Genomic DNA, 20,661 nt, shown 5'->3' with positions numbered 1-20,661 from the left:
AGGAGGCACATTCTCCCGCACCCAGGCTCAGTTTGGGGCCAGGAAGGGGTACTGGGTGCCTTGAAGCCTTGGTTTTTATTTTCTGTGTTCCAGTTAATGGTTGGGTGAGGGGAAGTTCTCAAGGTGGCAGTGTCACTTCAACCCAGAGGTCTGCTCTAGCTCTTCCGACACAAAGTGTGAGTAAATATGTTTAATATAACAACAGTATTATAATAACAGTAATTACATGTATAAAGTTTGCAGTCCCCCCCCCATAATGGTTTGCATAGCTCCATTTCCTATGACACCCCAGAGTGGAGTCACCAGAACTACAGCTGACCTGGCAGAGATGAGTCTTCTCAGGAAGAGTCCGGGTAGCACCGGACGGAGGGGAGGACGCAGGCTGTTGGGGGAGGGCTGACACGGAGCAGTGTCCTGGGAGTAGGCAGTGGCCCGGGATGGGGAAGGACTGGATGAGGGATCATTTCTCCACCTCCAGGGCACGAAGGCAAGCAAGTGTGGCCACGCTGGTTCCTGTAGGAAGGCACCCGGCTGGAGAGAGCTAGGGACAGCAGCAGGGAAACACACTGGTCCTGCGACCTCCTCTCTGTCCAGGAAGCAGAGAGAAGGAATTCAGTGCTCTTCAGTCCTCCACTATGTCCCACTGCCATCCTGGCCCAAAATGTGCTGATAGGAGGGACTGCAGCTAAGTTCTCCCATCTTCTCTAGAAGCCAGGAGAGAAGAGGGAGATGGGTTGGGAGAGGGAAGAAGCTGACTTGCAAGCAGCTGGGGGAAGGAAGGCAGTTGATGCAAGAAGTTAGGAGTGTTGGATATAGTGGAGAGGGGGTACTGACCTACCCAGGTCACAGAGGAGTGGTGGGGTCACTCAGGGCTCGGGCATGACTCTGCAAGGAGATGAACTGCAGTGAACTTAAAGGGCAAGGAAATGTCCTCGTTCCTATATCCACCCCCCGCCCAAGCCTACCAATTCACCTCTCTCCTCCTCCCCCAAATTCCTCAATTTGGTTGATTTAATCCAAGTCCAGATGCTGTTGGCATTGCCCCCTTTCCATCCGCTCCTGCACTGTGTTCCTTATTAAAGACTCCTTTTCACTTCTGACCTTGCTGCCTCTCAGTCAGGTCTAGGGGGAGAGGACAAAGGCAGACTGGACAATATATCCAACCTGTGGTCTTGCTGGGAGCACAGGCTCATTGGTTCTCCCTGCCCCCGTGGGTTGGAGGAGAATAGCCCACTCAGAAAGCGGCTGAAGAGATCACCCCACTGCTAGCCCTAGTAGGGACTTACCTGCCGGGACAGCCCTAAGATCCCTCCACTGGCCAGAGTGGGAGGGCTGCTCCCAGGGTGGGGGGGTTGCAGGCTGGGGCTGTTTCTTGGTCCTGGGGACACATCTCCAGAAGAGTCAAGTGTTTCTGGGGCTGGAGGGGAAGCTAGGGTGAGAGCACGGTATAGAACCCCTCTAGATTACCTTAAGCAACCAAGCTGCTCCATCGGGGAAGAAAAAGCTCCATAGCAACAGGAAGCTGTGAGTCAACATAGCAATCCAGTTGCAAGAGAACCCCCCTACCAAGAGGCAGGAAATTGTCAGCAGCATCATTAGAGCAAACCAGGGAAGAAGCGACAGGAAACTATAAGGATTGCCGTGGTGAACCAGGAGGGTACAACAGGAAGCTGAGCAGTTTCCATAGAAACCCAAGGAGAGCTAGAGAGAGAGGTACAGAGGAAGTGCTTCTTAGCAACAGGCTGCTGTAAGCATTATCCTAGCAACCAGATGGACGGCTCTTTTAGCAATGGGGAAGCTGTACATAGTTGTCATGGCAACTGGGCTACTTGGCTAGAAAAAGGAATTGCTTAGCAGCAAGCAGCCTGAACATCACCACGATGACCCAGCTGTTGGGAGCCACCCCTTGAGAGGTGCCTCACCCAGGGAAATTTGCTTGACGTCCAGATCCCAGGCCTCCTCCTCGACGCGGGCAGGCAGGGAGCAGGCTCCCGGTGAGAGGCCGGGAAGGGAAGGGCCGGCATGCTCAAAGGATGACACGGCCACAGAAGCCCGGGTGCGGGCGGCTGCAGAGAGGGGGCGGGGTGGGGTGGGGTGCTGGTGTGGGAAAGCCCTCCTGGCTCTCTGAAATGACCCTCAGTCTTGCAGAGGGCCTCCCAGTCAGTCCCACAATTTCTGGGAAGACATGTCCACTCATTACCCTTCCTCACTTTTCCACCATGCCTCCCCACTATGCCCTCACTCTCAAGGTCTTGACTCCTGGGGGCCGCCCCCCCAGCACTGTGGCCCTCACCTCTTCCAGTGAGCAAGGCACTCAGTGTCCGCTCCCCAAGGGCTTTGATGTCCAGGAAGGGTTTATTCCCAATGCCCATGGAGACCATCTGCTGCACTCGGAGCTCTAGGGAACAGAGACCCTGTTACCAACCTCCTCCAGCCACCCCCCTTTGCTCCAAGCACTATCATGGTGGACTCTTCTGCTCCTTGCCATTTCTCATTCATCTGGTATCTCCTGTTACTCTTGCTCCAACTGTCACAACTTGGATGGTGATGGTGGGCCTTGACTACCTCCTCAGACAGCTGTCTCTTGTCTCCTACATGTTGCATTCTGCCCATTTGGCATCCCAGCCACCTAACTTCTAATACTCACCTTCTGCCCTTTATCTTGGGCATTAAGAGCAAAGCCCTCATTTTTACACACCTTTATAGTTTATCAAGTGCTTTGATAGAAAATCACCTTATTTCATCGTCCCTATCACACGAAGCTGTCACTTTCCTTTTTTCAGATGAGTGGAATGGGGTTCAGAGAATTAAAAACAAAAACCCATCCCCCAAAAAATCCCAGAACAAAACACACAGAAACTCTAGTCCAGGTCACACAGCAAGTAAATTCTGGAACCCGGGTCCCTCACCCTCTTTTGCCCTGCCATTTGCTCTTGCTTTTCTGAAATGGGTAGCTTCCTCTTTCCTTTTGGTATACCTTAGACTAATTTCTATGCCAGCAATCTCCCTCCAGTCAGATCCGGAATCATCTCCTAAGTCATTCCTTCTCCATCCCACACCCTGTTTTCCCAAATGGTCTCCACACGCTCCGACTAACCTCCTCCCATAACCTGGACCTTAAGCTCACCCCCCTCCCCCCGGCTCTGCCTGGTACCCTTGTTGTGAGCTGCCTGTCTCCACAGCAGCTGGGCAACAGAACTGGTCCACTTGAGCTTGATCTCTGGCGAGGCTGCCTGCAGTGTGTACGCTTCTCGAGTACGCCGCCGCCGGAACCACAACTCAAAGCAGAGTCCACTGTCCCCGATGTTTTCTGTTAGCCCCATGTCAGCAGTCTGAGACAGAGCGGAGGAGAGTGGGTGAAGACAGAGTGAGGCATGGCTAGATGGTACCACATGGAAAAGCACTACACTTAGCTTGGCATCTGGTAGATGTTCAGTAAATGTTTGCTCAACACCTACCATATGCCAAGTGTTCTACATTTAGTCTTCATAACAACCATAATTTACAGAAGGGGAATGCCCAGAGACACGAAGCAACTTGCCCAGGGGCTTATCATAGCTGAGTAGAGAGAGAGGGTTCAAATCCACGTCTACATTATTCCAAACCTAGGTTTTTTTCTCTATACTGTACTCCCTGTCCCCCTCCTCCCCCCATAGCTGGAATGAATGTAGGGAGACAAAGTTTAGAAACCCTTAGGGGATGCCTAGGTGGCTCAGTTGGTTAAACGTCTGCCTTCGGCTCAGGTCATGATCCAGGGGTCCTGGGATAGAGCCCCACATCCAGCTCCTTGCTCAGCAGGAACCCTGCTTCTCCCTCTGCCTGCCACTCTCCCTGCTTGTGCTCTCTCTGTGTCAAATACATAAATAAAATCTTAAAAAAAAGAAAGAAAGAAACCCTTAGAATCACGCCATACTGCCTGATCTAGGACTATAGGTCCCTCTCTCTCTCTTTTTTAAGGTTTTATTTTTAAAGTGATCTCTACACCCAACGTGGGGCTCAAGCTCACAACCCAAGATCAAGACTCAGACACAACCAACTGAGCCAGCCAGGTGCCCTGAGGACTATAGGTCTCTACTGATGTTTATCTGGATACCAAAGCGGTTTCCCTGAAGCAAGGCCTCCCTCCTCTCGTGTTGTCGGTTCCATTGTTTCCATCAACTTAAACTATTGATAGATAGATAGATAGATAGATAGATAGAGTCCTTTCTCCTCACCCCCAGGGACCACCCCTAATTCAAAAAGCATATATTCTTAATGGGAAAGGTCCTCAATTCTGGCTTGGAATGCCTTGTGAGTATCCCACATGAATGATAGGGAAAATCCCAATGACAATGACAGGAATTTCTATCACCTCTGACATCCTAACCTGATAGTTGATTAAGGTCAAAACCTGTTTTAGATGATTCAGATTCTGAACCTGGGTGTTTGGAGTTGAATTTCCAGAACATCTTGAGTTCTCAAGAAGAGCATGACTTCCTGTTCCGTCCCTGCCCCCATCCCCCCAATCCCAGCATTGTACCTTAAAGGCCTGCTTGTAAACAAAGGTCTCTGAGCCCCCCTCAGGGCCCTTGAGCTTGCTGAACAGGAGGAGATGCTCAAAGAGAAAGACATGCCGAAGGCACTTCTTTCGGCCACAGATGACGGTGAAGGGGTCCCGGTGTAGGAGTTGACCCTGCTCCTTCAGATCTGTCTGGGGAAAGGAAAAGGAAAGATAATTGGTCCTCAAGCCCTTTGGGTATATTTTATGGGGAGTAAAAATGGGATTTATAGGGCAAGGGGCCAACTACTGGTTCTCAGGCTGAGTCCAGAAATCAGGGAAGGCCTCAGCCGAGAATCCGTCCACCAGTCACCATGCACAGCACACCTTGCCTAGCCACGTAGTCCTGCCTCTCCAGAGAGAAGGCACCCTGCACAGTGGGGTTTATTGCCTCCCATGGGGAAGTCTGTAGACGTTGGAGATCAAGCACCATTCTGACCCAGGAAGAGAATCAGCAAAGAGCCGAAGGGGAAAGAGGTCTATCAGAGGAGGTAGCTTCCCCACCTGTTCTGGACCTTCTGGGTTAGAAAGAGGCTAGGTAAGGGAGAATAAGGAATGTGTTGGGCGGCGAGGTGCCCGAGGAAGTGCAGAGGAGATAGGGAAAGAGAAGCACTGGGAATAGAAGAGGAAAGCACAGGCAGAGGTAGGATCATGGGATGTTGGGCAGGACATAGCTTCTTTACTTATAGATGAGGACACTGAGGCCCAGGGAAGTTCAGTGACTTGATCAAGGCCATCTAGCTGATTGGAAATTAGAGCTGGGTCCTCTGATTTTGAGTCTGGTTTCTAAAGCCACAGGGCTGGACAGTTTGAACCGGAGTGACGAGCCATGGCCTCACCTCGCAGCCACGCACAGCCTCCACGGCCAGCAGGTCTCTGCCACGGGCCTCCTGTTCCCGGAGCAGCTGCATGGCAGCCCCAAGAGCCTGGCGCTCAGAACTCAGCTCAGGCCCAGCTTCCCTTAGGAGCTCCTCCAGGAGCCGCCCATACCGAGCTAGCTGCTCCAGGGGCTGCTGCAAGGCCCGGGGCAGGGGGGCGCCGCTCTCTGCTGAGCCCTGGTTGGGGAGAAGACAGACAGGGATGAGGGGAGGGGCTGGAGCTAGCGGGGGCCGAGCTCTGTCGGGAAGGCAGATGGCATTCCAGGCTTTTGGGGGGTAGAGGAAGCCCAGAGACTGCTGAAGGTGAGGTGGAAATTTCCCCAGAAAGAAAGCAGGTAGGAGGTCTGCAAGAGATTCTACCAGCCTCTGAATCTTGAAGGAGAGGAATACAAATAATCCCTTATAGTCTCTGGCTTTTAACTCTTGAAGTCACTTTCACGTAAAGTCTTTTGATCCTCACAGCACTCTGTGAGTTAGATGTAGTGGACAGTGCCCCCATTTACCAGATGTAGAAACAGAGGCCCAGAGGAATCAAGAGTCTTGCCCCAAAGGCCCTCAGGATAAAAACTCAGGCTCAATTGGCTCCCAGTCCAGTGCTCGTCCCACCCTCGGCACTTCGGGGAGATTATTGGACGCATTCAGGAAAGCTTTTCTTCCCCGAGAGACTTTGAGGTTGGGTGCGTTTTAGGGATTCCTGGCCCCTCTCCTTCTCGTGGGGGTTGGAGCAAAGTTTACCTTGGTTGGGGGGCCAAGTGCAGACAGACCATTCTCCAGTTTGTGTTGGTGCTTCACGTACTGGGCGTAAAGGCTGAACTGGTCCCCCTGTGCCAGTGGGGAAGAGACAAGCCATCACCTGGTGAGAGACAAGCCTCTCTCTTTCCTCCTTCCCATCCTCACTACAGCGCAAAGGAGAGACAGGCCATTCAGTCTGCCTGGGAAATGACAGGCTCCCACGCAGAGAGTGAAGGCCAGGCAGCACTTGAGGACAGGGACACAGGCTGAGTGGATCCAGAGGGGCCCAGAGAACAGCCCTGGGCCCCAGAGTCTCGGACCACACACTTCCGAGGGGACGGGGAGCAGATACTGAGAATGGATACAGGTGCATGGGGCTGAGACGTGAGAAGGGAGAGGAACTAGAAGAAGTGTTAGGGGTCACTCACATGGCGAAGGAAGCAGGCCCCAATGCGCAGGGGGTGGGTGGCGCAGCCCTGAAGCTCCCGGAGAAAGTGTGTCCGATGGAAGCTGCGAAGCTTCTCCCGGGTACTCAGGGCGGCGGCCCAGGTGCCCCTCAGTTCAGGAGTCAGCTCGGGCCCTGGGGGCGGCACTGGCTCGCTCAAGGTGGCCACGTACTCCTGCTCACAGGCGATCAGCTCCGACACCAGACGCTGCTGGGCGCTGCAGGGGCAACAAGGAGTGTCAGAGGAGGCTGGGGCACGGGACCTCCAACAACACCGGATTCTTTTCCTGCTGGGCACTTGGGCCTGCCTCTTGGGCAGTAATTGGCCTGGGCTCTTACCTGATGCTTCGCTTGCGCTCCATCCGGGGTGTGCCTACTCCCCAGGGTCCATCTGGACCTCCAGCCCGGCCAAGCAGCACATGTTCTCGGGGCGAGCACGTCCTGTCTACCACCTCGGTACTGGTGACTTCCAGGCCTCGGATCAGCACGGTCCTCGGAGGCCTACCCTCTGCTTCTGGAGCCGAGTTAGGGCCCTCCTCTTCACAGTCCTCCCCACAGGGGGCCAGGGAGCAATGGGATGGGGCTGCACGAGGCCCAGGGCTGCCGGGGAGCAGCAGGGAGCTAAGGCTGGGCGAGGGGCTGTGGGGGCCCCGGGGGGCCCCTCCGCTGCTGGCACTGTCTGCCCGCCGCCGCCGGTGGCCCCGCGGACTCGCCTCCTCTCCCAGCTGCTGCTGAATCCTCCTCTCCAGCTCTTGGCAGCGGGCCCGGCAGCGGCCCCACTCTCGCAGGGCGGCCGGGCTGCCCAGGTCCAAGGCCAGGGCCCGCATCTCCTGGAAGGTGCCGGCGCTCGGCTCCGGGGCCCGCCGCAGGGCCAGGGCTGCCAGCACGGCCTCCCTACCGGGCCCCGCTCCTGCCAGCCGAGCAGAACCTTCGTTCACCCATTCGTGCGCCTGCCGGGCCGAGGGGGCAGGGATGCGGAGAGAAAGAGTGAGGTCTGGTGCCACTCACGCATGCTGCCCAGTGGCAGCGCCTGTCCTTTTTTTGCTGACGGCTTCCCAGTGCCCACCCCCCTCTCAGTCCTCTGAGAACACCCTCTTTCCTATCCCAGTGCCACCGCCTAACCGTGTCACTCTGAGCTGGTATGGAGACAGTGGGGCCCGGATGAAAGAAGAACCAGTATTTACAGAGAATTTATCAGTGGCAGGCTCTGTACTAAGTGCTTCTTACATACTACCTATATCATTCTCGCAGCAGCCCTGTGAGGGGGGTGTCTATGGAGGCATGCTCAGGCTTAGTAACTTGTCCTAGGTCCTTCAGCAAGTAGGTGGCAGGGCCAGGCATCAAAAGAGATGGTCTCCTGAGTCCCTGCTTTTAGCAACTACCTGATCAGCTTCCCCAGGCAGAAGGCAGGCCGGGATGGGCGTGGAAGGAAGAGGCTTTGCACACACCTGCTGGAAAAAGCGCTGTAGCCGCAGGGCTCGATGGAGGCCACTTTCAGCCTGCTCCAGCCGCTGTTCAAAGACATCCAGAACCTTCTGGGAGGTGGTGTCCTCCTCCAGGGCCAGGGCCTCCCGTGCCTGGGCCAGGCGCTCCTGGAGAAGGAAGGCTGCACTCAGACCTGGTCCTCAGCCCCAGTCAGTTTCCTCCTCCTTCCCACCCTGTGCCTCTTCTCCCCTGCCCCTCTCCCCCTTCTCCCCCGCCCCTCTCCCCCTTCTCCCCCCCTTCTCCCCCGCCCCTCTCCCTCTTCTCCCCCACCCCTCTCCCCCTTCTCTCTCTGCCCCTCTCTCCCTTCTCCCCCTGTCCCTCTCCCCCTTCTCCCCCTGTCCCTCTCCCCCTTCTCCCCTGCTCCTCTCCCCCTTCTCCCCTGCTCGTCTCCCCCTTCTCACCCGCCCCTCTCCCCCTTCTCCCTCTGTCCCTCTCCCCCTTCTCCCCTGCTCCTCTCCCCCTTCTCCCCCGCCCCTCTCCCCCTTCTCCCCCTGCCTCTCTCCCTCTTCTCCCCTGCCCCTCTCCCTTCTCTCCCTGCCTCTCTCCCTCTTCTCCCCCGCCCCTCTCCCCCTTCTCTCTCTGCCCCTCTCCCCCTTCTCCCCTGCCCCTCTCTCCCTTCTCCCCCTGTCCCTCTCCCCCTTCTCCCCTGATCCTCTCCCCCTTCTCCCCCGCCCCTCTCCCCCTTCTCTCTCTGCTCCTCTCCCCCTTCTCCCCTGCCCCTCTCCCCCTTCTCCCCCGCCCATCTCCCCCTTCTCTCTCTGCTCCTCTCCCCCTTCTCCCCTGCCCCTCTCCCCCTTCTCCCCTGCCCCTCTCCCCCTTCTCCCCCGCCCCTCTCCCCCTTCTCCCCCGCCCCTCTCCCCCTTCTCCCCCGCCCCTCTCCCCCTTCTCCCCCGCCCCTCTCCCCCTTCTCCCCTGCTCCTCTCCCCCTTCTCCCCTGCTCCTCTCCCCCTTCTCCCCTGCTCCTCTCCCCCTTCTCCCCCTGCCTCTCTCCCTCTTCTCCCCCGCCCCTCTCTCCCTTCTCCCCCTGCCCCTCTCTCCCTTCTCTCCCTGCCTCTCTCCCTCTTCTCCCCTGCTCCTCTCCCCCTTCTCCCCTGCTCCTCTCCCCCTTCTCCCCCTGCCTCTCTCCCCCTTCTCTCTCTGCCCCTCTCCCCCTTCTCCCCTGCCCCTCTCTCCCTTCTCCCCCATCCCTCTCCCCCTTCTCCCCTGATCCTCTCCCCCTTCTCCCCCGCCCCCTCCCCCTTCTCTCTCTGCCCCTCTCCCCCTTCTCCCCTGCCCCTCTCTCCCTTCTCCCCCTGTCCCTCTCCCCCTTCTCCCCTGATCCTCTCCTCCTTCTCCCCCGCCCCTCTCCCCCTTCTCCCCCGCCCCTCTCCCCCTTCTCTCTCTGCTCCTCTCCCCCTTCTCCCCCGTCCCTCTCCCCCTTCTCCCCTGCCCCCCTCCCCCTTCTCCCTGCCCCTCTCCCATTTCTCCCCTCCCCCCTCCCCCCTTCTCACCTGAACCTCCGTGCTGAAAGCCCGGAATTGCAGCTCCGTGTCCTGCAGGGCAGACAGGGAGTCGCCGGGTGCAGCGAAGCTGACCAGCTGCTCCTCCCCTGGGCCTGAGAGCCACTGCAGCACCTGAGGCAGACAGGGCGGGACAGCAGGGCCGTGAGGGAGGAGACCGTGCCGTGGGAAGGAAAGCCGAGATGCAGCTCCAAGCCCACCACCCTGATCCATTGACCCTTGGGAGAACCATTTCCTGTCAGCTGTAATGTGGGAATGGTTAACAGTGGTCGGTGGTAGTTTCCACAAGGGTCAAGTGAGAAAGCACCAGAATGGGAAGCTGGGCTGGCAGGAAGCACTGAGGGAGGCGGGCGAGGGTTCCAGGGCTCTGCCCGGAGGGGACATAGATAAAGCTGGTGTGAGCCTGAGGCAGGATGAGGATCGTCTGGATAACCGAGGAGGAGAAATTTCACATTCACTGAGTCCATTGATGGGTGGGCAGGGATCCCAGGGACCTGGCTTGAAGAGACAAACCAGTGTGTGGTGTGTGTGTATGTGTGTCCCCAACTCTAGTTGCCTATTATGGTGATCTAAGGACTCTCATGTTGGTTCTGGGATATTTGACCAAAAAGGGATATTAATTTTTTTCTCTGAATTAAGGCTGGAAGCTGGGGTAGGACAGCTTGCGGACGAGAAGCCTGAGAATGTTCCCAGTAATTAGGGCCCGACCATAAACACTTGCACAGTCCTTTGCTGAATTCATTTGGTCATCCTAACACCCTTGTGAGGTAAGTGTCATTATGATCCCATTCTACAGATGCGGACTTGGGAACTCAGAGATGCTGCAAGATTTGTCCAACATCTCACTCCTAGCAGAGCTAGAACTCAAGCTGAGAACTGTAGACTCCCAATCCTGCGTGCTAACGGTTTTGAAATGGGGAAAATGGCTAATAAGCAAGCAAGCAAACAAATAGTAAGAGATACAACCCCTTGGATACTGGGTTGGAGGAAGCCAGTATGTAGAAACCCCAGAAAACAGAGAGCCCTGCCCCCCACTTTGACATTGACCCTAAGATGACCCTTCCCCTGATGCCCACATGTAGGTCCATGAGGTGCTCATTCACTATGCTTGGGGCTCTGGGGGAACAATCAGATTGCAAAGCCCCCTGTCCCCCTACCCCGCATGTTAGGCTAATCCCTGTGGGGCTCTTAACCCCAGGAGAGAAGAATCAAGGTTCAGAGAAGCCAGCCTTATCCCCAAATCTTCCCCACAAAGAGGCCTTAGCATCTTCCATTATCTTCTCCTTCCAAGGTGGAGGAAGGTGGGACCTTTCCAGCCTCAGGTTTGGGGATGACATCATAGAAGGAGTTGAGGGAACATGGGTGGCCGTGTAGCTAAAAAGCTGGTATTAATAGACACGTATTATTTTAAGTTATAGGCACCCTAGAGTCAATCAGCTCCTCCCCAAATCCCCTAGGGCACCCACGCACCTCTTCTGATCTCACAACCTCTAAGGATCCTGGATCAAATATCGCCGGTGGGGCAGGGGAGGTCTGGCTTCTCTGCTGGGGCTGAGATGCTGTGTCCCTCTTGTTGAATCTCACACCCACCCGCCCAACCTCCAGGGTGGGGCGAGGAGAGAGGGAGAGCCACCCAGTGGAGCTGGGAGGGGAGAACACCGTGAGCTGTGGGGGTCAGCAGCTAAGGGGGTGCTGGGGCCAGGTGCCCAGGCCACGTAAGCGCCGTCTGCGGGTCCTGCCTCACCTGCTCCAGTTGGTGCAGGCGTTGCCGCTGCTCCTGCCGTTGCACGTGCAGGTTGGAGAGGCGCACGAGCTGGTGAATGGCCTCGTCCACCTCCTGGTACAGGGCGGCTGGGCCCGGGCCCTCCAGCCTGGGGAAAGAAAGGGGCAGAATGATCTACTGCCCTTGTCAAGCCCTGCCCCCCGCCCCCCCACCGCATTCCATCCTTGCACAGCAGGCCTGGATTTGAATCCCGACTCTCCCATCCACTGACTAATCTTGGCCAAGGCATTTAACACTTCCGATCCTCCAGATCCCTGTCCGTAATGGTAACTAGCACCTAGGGACGTTATGCGAAGGTTATAGGAGGTGGAAAAGCACGATCTCCTGCCCAGAGGCATGCTCAGTAAGAATGACCTGGCGCCTAAGGTTTATTGACGGCTCTCTGCTGTGTCTCCACCTGCCCCCCTCGTACTTGCTGCTGTGGGTGGAACGCAGCCTCATCAGGATGGCTCCCCCGTCCCTCTGCAGCTCCGTCAGCCGGGGATCTGCCCGCACCTTCTGTAGGGGCTCAAGCATTCCTACAGCCTCCTGGGGGCAGGGGGCAGCCGGCAGTAGGGGCTCCACCAGAGCATCCCCATCCCCCCCCCCGCCCCATCCCCACCCCATCCCCTTCCATCTGGTCTCATGTCCTACCTCTCCCTCCTCCGGCTCTGTGGCTCCCTCCAGCTCCTCAATGGCTTGCCTCACGGAGCACAGCACCCCTTGGCATAGGCGGCACAGCCTCGCCACTTCCTGAAACACACACACACACACACACACACATACACGTGCGCGCGGATGGAGGCGGGGCAGCCCCAGAGACTTTTATGGAAACAATGCTCTGTTAGTTTCTGACTTTGTTGTTTACTAATTGTATGACATTAAGCAGGTCCAGAAACCTCCCACATCTCAGGTTTCTTCACTGTAAAGTCAGGACAAGATACACAGAATTTTGGGGCGCCTGGATGGTGCAGTCAGTTAAGCGTCCGACTCTTGTTTCGGTTCAGGTCGTGATCTCAGGGTCGTGAGATCGAGCCCCGCATCAGGCTCCATGCTCGGTGTACAGCTGGCTTAAGATTCTCTCTCTGCCCCCCAAAACCCCCATTCATGCTCTCTCTCTCAAAAAAAGATACACAGGGGCGCCTGGGTGGCTCAGTTGGTTGAGCGGCTGCCTTCAGCTCAGGTCATGAACCCGGAATCCCGGGATGGAGTCCCGCATCGGGCTCCCCGCTCAGTGAGGAGTCTGTTTCTCCCTCTGACCCTCTCCTCTCTCATGCTCTCTCTTACTCTCTCTCTCTCTCAAATAAATAAATAAAATCTTAAAAAAAAAGATACACAGAATTTTGTGAGGTTTAAAGAGATGATGCCAGGTAAGCACTTAGCAAGGACTGGCACAGTAAACAGCTTAATAAATGCAAGTCTCCTTTCCCCCTGTCTGTACTAGGTTTTCACCCTATAAAACCCTCCTCTCTGGCTGTTCCGATCCACTTCAGATCCACTTCCCCTCTGATGTATAGTTTAGTGACTATGTTACAGACCCCCTTTAATACTTAGCTCAGATCGTGTTCATTTATCTTTTCTTGAATATTCACAGCACTGAGATTCATAGACTCAGCTATTACTGTACTTACTGTACTTACTGTACACTTGCTGTACTTTGTGGGTGAGGACCCTGAGGCCTGGATGTTGGTGCAGGGGACAAGTACAGAAAGGGTACCATCCCTGGAAATGGGGTACAGTACCTTGTCCAAGGTCACAAGGAACTAAAACCAGCCTTCCTGACTGTCAGCTCTTTACAGAACCCCAGTAAAATTACCTTACACTCTTCTTTTTTTTTAACTTTTTATTTATTTTTTTAAAAGATTTTCTTTATTTATTTGACAAAGAGAGAGAGAGAGGGAGAGCATAAGTAGGCAGAGAGGCAAGCAGAGGGTGAGGGAGAAGCAGGCTCCCCGCAGAGCTGGGAGCCCGATGTGGGACTCGATCCCAGGACTCTGGGATCATGACCTGAGCTGAAGGCAGTCGCTTAACGACTGAGCGGCCCAGGCACCCCTACACTCTTCTTTAATAGCTTCTGACTTATGTCCTACCAAAAACCATATGCTGCTTGATGTCATATTAAGAACTTATTGAATATACTCCTCTCATCTCCCCAGTAGCCCATGGTACATGCATAATATTCTGCTCATGGGTTGTGAGCCATAAATATATATTGAATTGAATGGAAGGGAAATCTCTTTTTCCTAACCCCATGGTCATGTCTCAGATCTGCCCTCTCTCTCCCAGAATGTCCTCAGCTGGGTCATTTCTGGGTCCCACCGTCCTGGGTAGGGGAGGAGAAGCTTACCTGGTGTGTCTCTACCCAGTAGCTGGGAGAGGGTTCCCTGTGACCTCCCAAGTCCCACGGCAGCTCCTCTGGCTTGGCCACTCTTTTCAGATCACTCTCTGATAGCAACTCAGCGCCCTGGAGACATGTGAGGGCAGGGGGTTTCTGGCCTGGCCACCCAGGGGTTCAGGGACCAGCTTGGGGCTCCAGTCATCCTCTTCTCTCTCCACTACTGAAGGGGACTAGCTGGGAGTGAGGAGCTCAAACCTGAAGTTCATAGAATTCAGTCAGAGGATCATCATGAGTGAGAACCAGCAGTCGCTGAACGAGGGGAGGGTCTCCTGAGTCCTGAGGGCAGAGAAGAATAACACTAAATGGTGGGCAACTGGGTGGCCTAGAATGGCCACCCAGGGAAGAGTTAGGGTCAGAAGTACCTGTGTCAAGGGCTGGTTACCTGAAGTTGACTTAGAACAGGAATGAGGGCTGGGGGCAATGGGGGTGCCTTTCGAAGGTCCAGCAGGATGGACAGCCCCAATATCTGGAGATCAGGCCTGTGGGGGCAGAAAGAGCCAAGGGGGCACTGTGTATGCACATGTGTGTGTTGAGGGGACGGTGGCACAGGGTCTGGTTTTAGTGTTACTAGTGCTGGAGAAGTTAGTGCCTGGTACTTTCAGGAAGCAATGGGCAAAGGGCCAAAATGTGGATCTGTGTCCAAGAGGCAGTGACCTAGCATTCAGGAGTCTATGTTCAACGATACTAAGTCACAGGATCAGGGTCTGGAAAACCAGGACCGCTATGCTCTGGAAAGGTGTGAATTCCATTCCAGTATATGGCATGGTGCCTACTAGGTTCTTGGTGCTCAGTAAGTAGCTGCTGAATGAGTAAACCAATACCCTGATAATCTAGATAGTGTCTTAGGATATTAAAAGTTAGCAGTGTTGATTTTGAACATTGATGAAGATATCCTGGAGGTCAGAGGTCAGCAAGGTCAGTGGTCAGTGCCTTAAAAATTGAGGGGTGAGGAAGTCAGTATCCTAGAGGTCAGGAAGTCAGTGTCCTGAGAAGAAAGGAGGTCAGGGCCCTCATGAGCAGGAGGTTAATGTTCAGGGTGCCAGAGGTGGTCCTCGGTTACCTGAGCAATGAGTGGAGGTAATGAAGAGCAGTGCTCAGCATGTCTCGGGAGGGTTGGCACTCCTCAGGAGGGCTCGGTGGGGTAATGGTCAGCAGAGCTCGCCCACTCTGGTCCACCCCTCCTGAGGACACAAAACGGCCAGGCTGTCCTGGCTGCAGGCAGGCCTTGGCTACCTCCCAGCCACCCTGCCTCCCTCAACAGCCCACCCTGATCGCTTCTCTTTCCTTGACCCCCGTTCCTTCAAACACTGATGCCCACTGACCAGTCAGGACAAGGAATCCAGATGCCATCAAGTCCCAAGCTACATCCGGGTCATCGGAGTTGGAGACCAGAGAGGCCTCTTCTGGGACACTGTCCCCTCCCACTTCCTGCACCGTCTCCTGGGGTGGTGTTGGTGGGTCTGGCAGGAACCCTTCTGGACCTGTGGGTCCTGCACAGACACAAGCAGAGCTTTAGGCCTGAGGTGGGGAGGGTTCTGGCTATGGGGCTCCCAGCTCCTCCTCCAGCCCCCTTCTCTAGACCCAGCCTATGCTGGCCTTTGCCCTCCTGGCTTCGGTGTCATCTCACCTGCCACCACGCATGCCAGGCTGGGCTCCTCTGGATCCTTCTCTCTGGCCATCTCGTCTACAGGTCCACAGGCTCCTGGGGGCTGAGGCTCTTTTTTGTCTGCTGGTTTGAGCTCCTCCTTCAGCGCCGACTCTGGCTTCCCTGAGCCTTTGTGCTCCTCCTCGACCGGGCTGCATCCTGGGAGCTCGTGCTCATTTGGCGGGGGCAGAGTGACAAGGACTTCCTGGTGGCTGGCTTCTTCCTTGTCCCCGGGGCTCAGTGGAGCACTGTCCCCTCCTCGGCTAAGAGCCCCTCTGCCTGCAGCACGCTTCTTTCTCCTGTTTCCTTTGCCTGTTCTCCGAGGGGTGCCGGGTGGTCCTTCAGCCCCCTGGCCTGCCCCTCCCCCAGCCTCCCCCGGCCTCAGGAGACAAGATTCAGAGGCTTCCCCCAATGTCTCTGCTGGAGACTCAGACACCTCTAGCGCTGCTGCTTCCGGGAGAGCCTCGGCTCCTGGGGGTGACCCAGGGGAGGCTCCAGTGCTGCTTCCCTCACCCGGTGGGCGTGCCCCATCCTGGTCCCGCGGCCCCAGGCCCTTCTGGGGCATCCAGGCGCGGTGTCTCCTGTGCCGGCCCTTCCCTCCAGCACCCTTTCGGGTGGGCACTGTCCGGGTCCTGGAGAGGCCCGAGGAGCCCTCGGCATTCATGGGGCTCCCCCTCACAGGCAGCGTCACCTCCAGCAGCTCCACGTACTCGCCTTCAGGTCCTTCAGCGGGGGCATTGTGCCCGTCGCCAGGACTCCGGGTGCCCAGGGCCTCCTCAGGGAGCGGAGGGCTGGGGAGCCCTGGGGGTCCGGGGGGCAGTTCGGGGGGCAACGTGCTTGGCCGGTGTCCAACCATGAGGCCCCCTTTATGCACAAATCGTGGGCAGATGAGCTCTGCCCAGGGCAGCCGCTGAATCCCAGAGGGCGCAGAGAGCAGGCAAGTACTAAGGCGACCTGTTGGCCGGTCCTTATTGATGCCTTGCAGCCACTCAGGTGTGAACAGGTAGGCACAGGCCTCATTGGGCACAGGCAACTCCTGTACCCGTCCACCCCCTGGGGCCAGGCACTTGAGTGCCAGGCGGGGTGCTTGGGCTGCTGAGGGCACTACTTGCAGGTAGAAGTCTCCTGGGCGCAGCAGTTGCCAGGGCAGGGCTGCGAGCTGCACCACGACCTGCTCGTGCAGGCAGAGGGGCCAGCCCTCATGGAAGAAGAGGAAACCGCTGTACTGGGCCTGGGGAGAGAGGTGGGACGCCGCGCTCAGGCTTCTGCTGATGAAGCCCGCGGGAGAAGGCAGTTAGAACGGGACCACCCGAGGCAGGGCTGCCCTGTTGCCTGGTGGGTTATAATCCCAGGGGAGCCAGAGGGGTATCTTGGGGTGTTCATGTAGCAGAGGGAGGGATTGGGACTGGCCGGTTTTCTGGTAGTAGGTAGCTTCTCTAGGAAACGAGTTCCATGCGTGGGAGGGGAACAACTGAGTCATTACAAAGACACGGTCAGCAGATGCCGTTGTCTGGAGGGGTCAGGGACTCTTAGAGGAGTCTTTATAGCTGCAGGAGTGAAGGATCTCTGTTGAGTCATGTCTGGGGGAGTTAAGTATCTTGAGAAATCAATATGGGGGGGATGTCTGGAATTGGGTCTGGTGGGTCTGGGTCTTTGGGAGTTGATGTTTCTTAGGGGGGCAATATTTGGGGAAGACGAGTGTCTTTGTGTGTGTTAGTATCTGAGTGGCCTATGCCTGGTGGGGGGGCGGTCAGTGTGGGGAGGTGGCATCTCTGGGGAGAGGGAAGTGAGTCTGGCTAGTCTCTGGAGTGAGATAGAGGATCTTAGGGGCCACTCACACAGGCTTCCTGCTGGACCTTGGCAAGCAGGTGCTTGGCGGGCACCAGGAAGTCCAGCGTGTACCTCAGTGCATCCTCCCGATAAGTCCTCTCCACCACCTGGAACACCTGGCCCAAGAGTGTGGGGGCTGTCGCCTCGAAGGGTGGGTACAGGGCGGCAAGCGTGCTCTGCACACAGTCCTCCACTGGCTCGGGTTCCTGGGAGGGATAAGACCAGCTGCAGCGCCCGAGAGAGCACGGCTCTGGGTGCAGGGCTGGCCGTGCCCCCCAGGGGCCACATGGTGCGCCCTGTGTGTGCTCAAAGAGGACACTCGGGAAATGCTGGCTGCATGAGCCTGGGATGGCCTCCGTGGGGCTGGGGCAGCCAGAGTGCCCAGACCTAGCGGTGCCCTCCACGCTGGAGCCCTGAGACACTGGCCCTGGAGAGCCAGGGAGAATTTGTCGTGAATGTCTCTGATCTCAGGACCAGCCCTGCTTCTTGTGAGGTGGGACCACTGCAGAGTTCCTCCTCAGGAAGAGACAGTCCTCTCGGCCACCAGAAGATTTAGCGATGGCTGAGAGAGCTGGGGGGGTGGAGGGCCATCCTGCAAGCCCCTCCTCACAGGATGTAAGGGCTACGGACCTCCAGCTTAGGTGGAGGTGCCACCACCTCGAACAATCGTATCCTAGAGATAGCTGTTGGCTGAGGAGGAGGAGGACTAGGAAGAAGGAGGGAGGACTAAAGGGCTGTCTGACTTTCTAGCAACCTTCTCTCTCCCAGAGTGGCTCCAGAGCAATCACCCACTCCCAGAGCATGTGGGATTGGGTTACAAAGAACTGGGTGGGGGCAGCCGAAAGAGGAAAAAGTCACAAAAGGAACATGTGGGGAAGGGAGGAGGCCTTGATGGTATGGATTTTTCCAATTCCAGTAGGACCTCTCTGCCAACTCCACCTGCCACCACTGTCTCAAAAAGACAGCCCTGCTTCCTCTGGATTTGCCTCCCTAAGTGCATCACTAGGTCTCTTTCTCCATCTCAGATGCTAAACAAGCACCCTCAGGCTATTCCTTTGCAGACTAATTTCTCTTTCAAGATGGCTTTGAGGCTCTTTTTATCAGGTTTCTTTGCTGTCAGTGGGCAAGGGGATGCTCTGCAGTATTTATCTAAAGTTCTCTCCAGCCATCCTCCACCCCCAGTCCTGTCTTTGCCCTGCAGACAAAACTGCGTATTTTACCAGTTGCCCATCTGTCCTGACCCTCTGAGAAGCTAGGGCAGCCACTCCAGAGAGGGACATTCAGTGCGTCAGCACAGAGACCCAGCCCCAAGGTGTGTGGGCGAGCAGACAGACCCCCCAGTGTTCCGGGGACCCGGCTAGCTAGCGGCTAGCTAGCGCGGTGAGAGTGGGTGGGGGGAGGGCGGGGGGAGGCAGAGTGGGCCGTCCGATCGGAGGCCAGGAGGGGGGAGCTACAGCTTGAGGAGCGAGGCAGCTGCAACCCATTAGGGGCGGTGAGCTCATGGCTGAGCGAGAGTCTCAGCCACAGGAAACTGCAGCGGCAGGAGGGGAGGAGGGGTCTGGGGTGGGAGGCGGCGGGCAGGAGCACAGAGACCGAGCCTCCAGTCGGCCAGGACCAAAAAGGAGACCAGAGAGACTGAGTCAGCTCTCCCTGGCCCAGTTCCTCTTTTTTCTTGCTCCAGCCTCCCTGCCAGGGGGTGCCCTTCCTTCTGTAGAGGAGCAGCCCCGGTAGTGCTCCTCCCCCCACCTCCTGGCAGTGAGCGCCCCCTGGCAGGGCCTCCCCCCTCCTCCACTCTGCAGCGAGAGCCCCCTTAGCCGTGCCCCCCCCAGCCCCCTGCAGTGGGCGCTCTCTCTGGCAGTGCCCACTCCTTGCGGTGATTCTTCAGAGACAACTTCTGGCGTGAAAGTTCCCAGAATAGTGTCCACTCCTGGTGGTATGGACTTCCCCTTAACAGTGCCATTCTGCTTCCTGTGTCCTAAGCTGCCGCTGCCAGAGTCCCCTACCTCCTGCAGGGAGCTCCCGCTTGTGCTCCCTCCCCTCTGCAGCGGGAGTACTCGGAGACAGAGCTTCGGCTCCCTGCAGCGAGAGCTCTGGGGCACTCTTCCCCCCATCCTCAATCTCTGGTCTGCTCTGGCAGCGTCACGCCCCCTGGCACTGTGAGTCCCCCTCCTCACTCTGTCCACTCTCCTGAAGCAGCCCCTCTTTCTCCGCGGGAACTTCCCTCTTTGGCCATGTCCCTGGCCCCAGCCCAGCCACAGCTGTGGCCGGTCCCCCAGGGCCGGATGGGTGGGCCCAGCTCACCGGGCTGGGGACTGGGATGGAAAATGGTGGTTCCAGGCAGGTCAGTTCTCATGACCCGAGGCCGGGCCCCTTCCAGGGCCACTGCAGCACCAACCCGCAGGAGTCTCCCGCGGGTAAGGAGCTGGGACCCGCAGGGGGAGGGAGGATCCTGCAAAGGAAGGCACAGGTCGGGACAGAGGAGGGCGGGGGGAGGTGTGTGGATTGGGGGAGCGACCAGAGGGAGGATGGGGGAGGGGGCGGAGAAGAAGGGAAGAAAGAGTGAGGGCAATAGCCGGTGGGGACAGAGCCAGACAGTGAGGCAGACAGACAGACAGATCAAAGAAAAGAAGGGGGGATGGGAGGGAGGAGAGTTCCAGGAGCGCTCAACAGACCGAGGCGGGCGCTGGAGGCACCGGGCTGGGGGCTGGCGGCCCCGAGCGGGCTGCGCGAAGGCGGAGGGGGACACGGGGGCCGCGAAGCCGGACTCACCATGGCTCGGCGCGGGGTCGCGTCCGACGCTCGGGCGGGCGGGGCCGGGCGCGCCGCCGCCTCCCTCCCGCCGCTCCCGTCTCGCCGGGTCTGGCTGGGGGACAGCTCCGGCCGCGGCGGCGGATCGGCCGGCTGGGGCTCCCAGGCCGCGGGGCCCCGCCAGGGAGGGCCGAGACGGCCGCCCCTCCCCGCCCCGCCCTCAGTGCCCGCCTCCGCCTCCGCGCCGGACCCCCTGCCGGGACTCCCTCTCCCGCGCCCGGCCTCTCCGCGGCTTCCCGGCCGCCCACAGCGGATCAGCCTCGCTCGCCCGCAACCCTCTTCCTCCCCCCGCCCCGCCCTCCCGTGGGTAGCCCCGACCCTGGCCCTCGGACGCCAGCCCTGCCGACGATGCGCCTCTTTTCCCGCCACCGCCTCGCTCCCTGCGGGATCAGTTTAGCCTCCACGAGGGACACTCCAGAGGCTGCGGCGTGCGTGAATTTTCTGGGGTACCCAGCCTAGGACTGGGATCGTTCGGCGGCCGGAAGCCTCCCGTCTCTAACTCGCTTGGGAACCTGTTCTCCCCGCGGTTGCCAGACTTGGGCAGCACCTGGAGCTCAGAAGAGACCCCCGGGCCCCTGCCCGACTCGGGTGGAGCTGAGGGCAGGGAAATCAGGGGATTCCTTCCACCCTCCAGGGGCTCGC

General features: G+C 57.7%; 2 protein-coding genes across 17 annotated transcripts in view; one reads left to right on the top strand and one right to left on the bottom strand.

Moving 5' to 3' along the window:
• The window catches only part of RNASE13 (ribonuclease A family member 13 (inactive)), a 120,104-nt gene that overhangs the window by 62,459 nt on the left and 36,984 nt on the right, over nucleotides 1-20,661 (top strand). For 2 of the 9 annotated variants that reach the window (XM_064570776.1, XM_064570775.1), the window contains one exon: nucleotides 10,216-10,343. The exons of 4 other annotated variants lie outside the window; for them this stretch is intronic. The gene's annotated coding sequence lies outside the window, so the exon portion shown is untranslated. Of the gene's footprint in view, nucleotides 1-10,215; nucleotides 10,344-19,215; nucleotides 19,626-20,661 lie in introns of those variants that run through there. 3 more of the 9 variants (XM_064570785.1, XM_064570777.1, XM_064570781.1) reach the window with 2 other exon arrangements.
• Nucleotides 176-20,251, bottom strand: ARHGEF40 (Rho guanine nucleotide exchange factor 40). 8 transcript variants are annotated; one of them, XM_045900459.3, is made up of 24 exons: nucleotides 19,981-20,251; nucleotides 17,220-17,417; nucleotides 15,364-16,612; nucleotides 15,059-15,226; nucleotides 14,797-14,917; nucleotides 14,119-14,215; nucleotides 13,932-14,012; nucleotides 13,686-13,802; nucleotides 11,993-12,091; nucleotides 11,772-11,887; nucleotides 11,321-11,447; nucleotides 9,568-9,690; nucleotides 8,041-8,184; nucleotides 6,932-7,542; nucleotides 6,576-6,810; nucleotides 6,151-6,237; nucleotides 5,377-5,592; nucleotides 4,520-4,690; nucleotides 3,155-3,332; nucleotides 2,294-2,398; nucleotides 1,923-2,066; nucleotides 1,287-1,417; nucleotides 835-885; nucleotides 176-704 (listed from the first exon to the last, which is right to left on the bottom strand). In XM_045900459.3, exons 1-23 carry the CDS (start codon nucleotides 19,981-19,983, stop codon nucleotides 844-846), a joined length of 4,563 nt encoding a protein of 1,520 aa, XP_045756415.1. In that variant the 5' UTR covers nucleotides 19,984-20,251; the 3' UTR covers nucleotides 176-704; nucleotides 835-843. The 8 variants fall into 8 exon arrangements, with proteins under 8 accessions (XP_045756415.1, XP_045756416.1, XP_045756413.1 ...); XM_045900460.3 differs by having other exon boundaries at nucleotides 176-699; XM_045900457.3 differs by having other exon boundaries at nucleotides 176-586.

This window comes from Mirounga angustirostris, unplaced genomic scaffold (genome assembly GCF_029215605.1).
Source record: "Mirounga angustirostris isolate CCGP_5_RB_7025 unplaced genomic scaffold, mMirAng1.0.hap1 SCAF_9, whole genome shotgun sequence".
NCBI lineage: Eukaryota > Metazoa > Chordata > Mammalia > Carnivora > Phocidae > Mirounga > Mirounga angustirostris.
The sequence above is the reverse complement of the archived record's forward strand: the minus strand, read 5'-3'. Positions and strand labels throughout refer to the sequence as shown.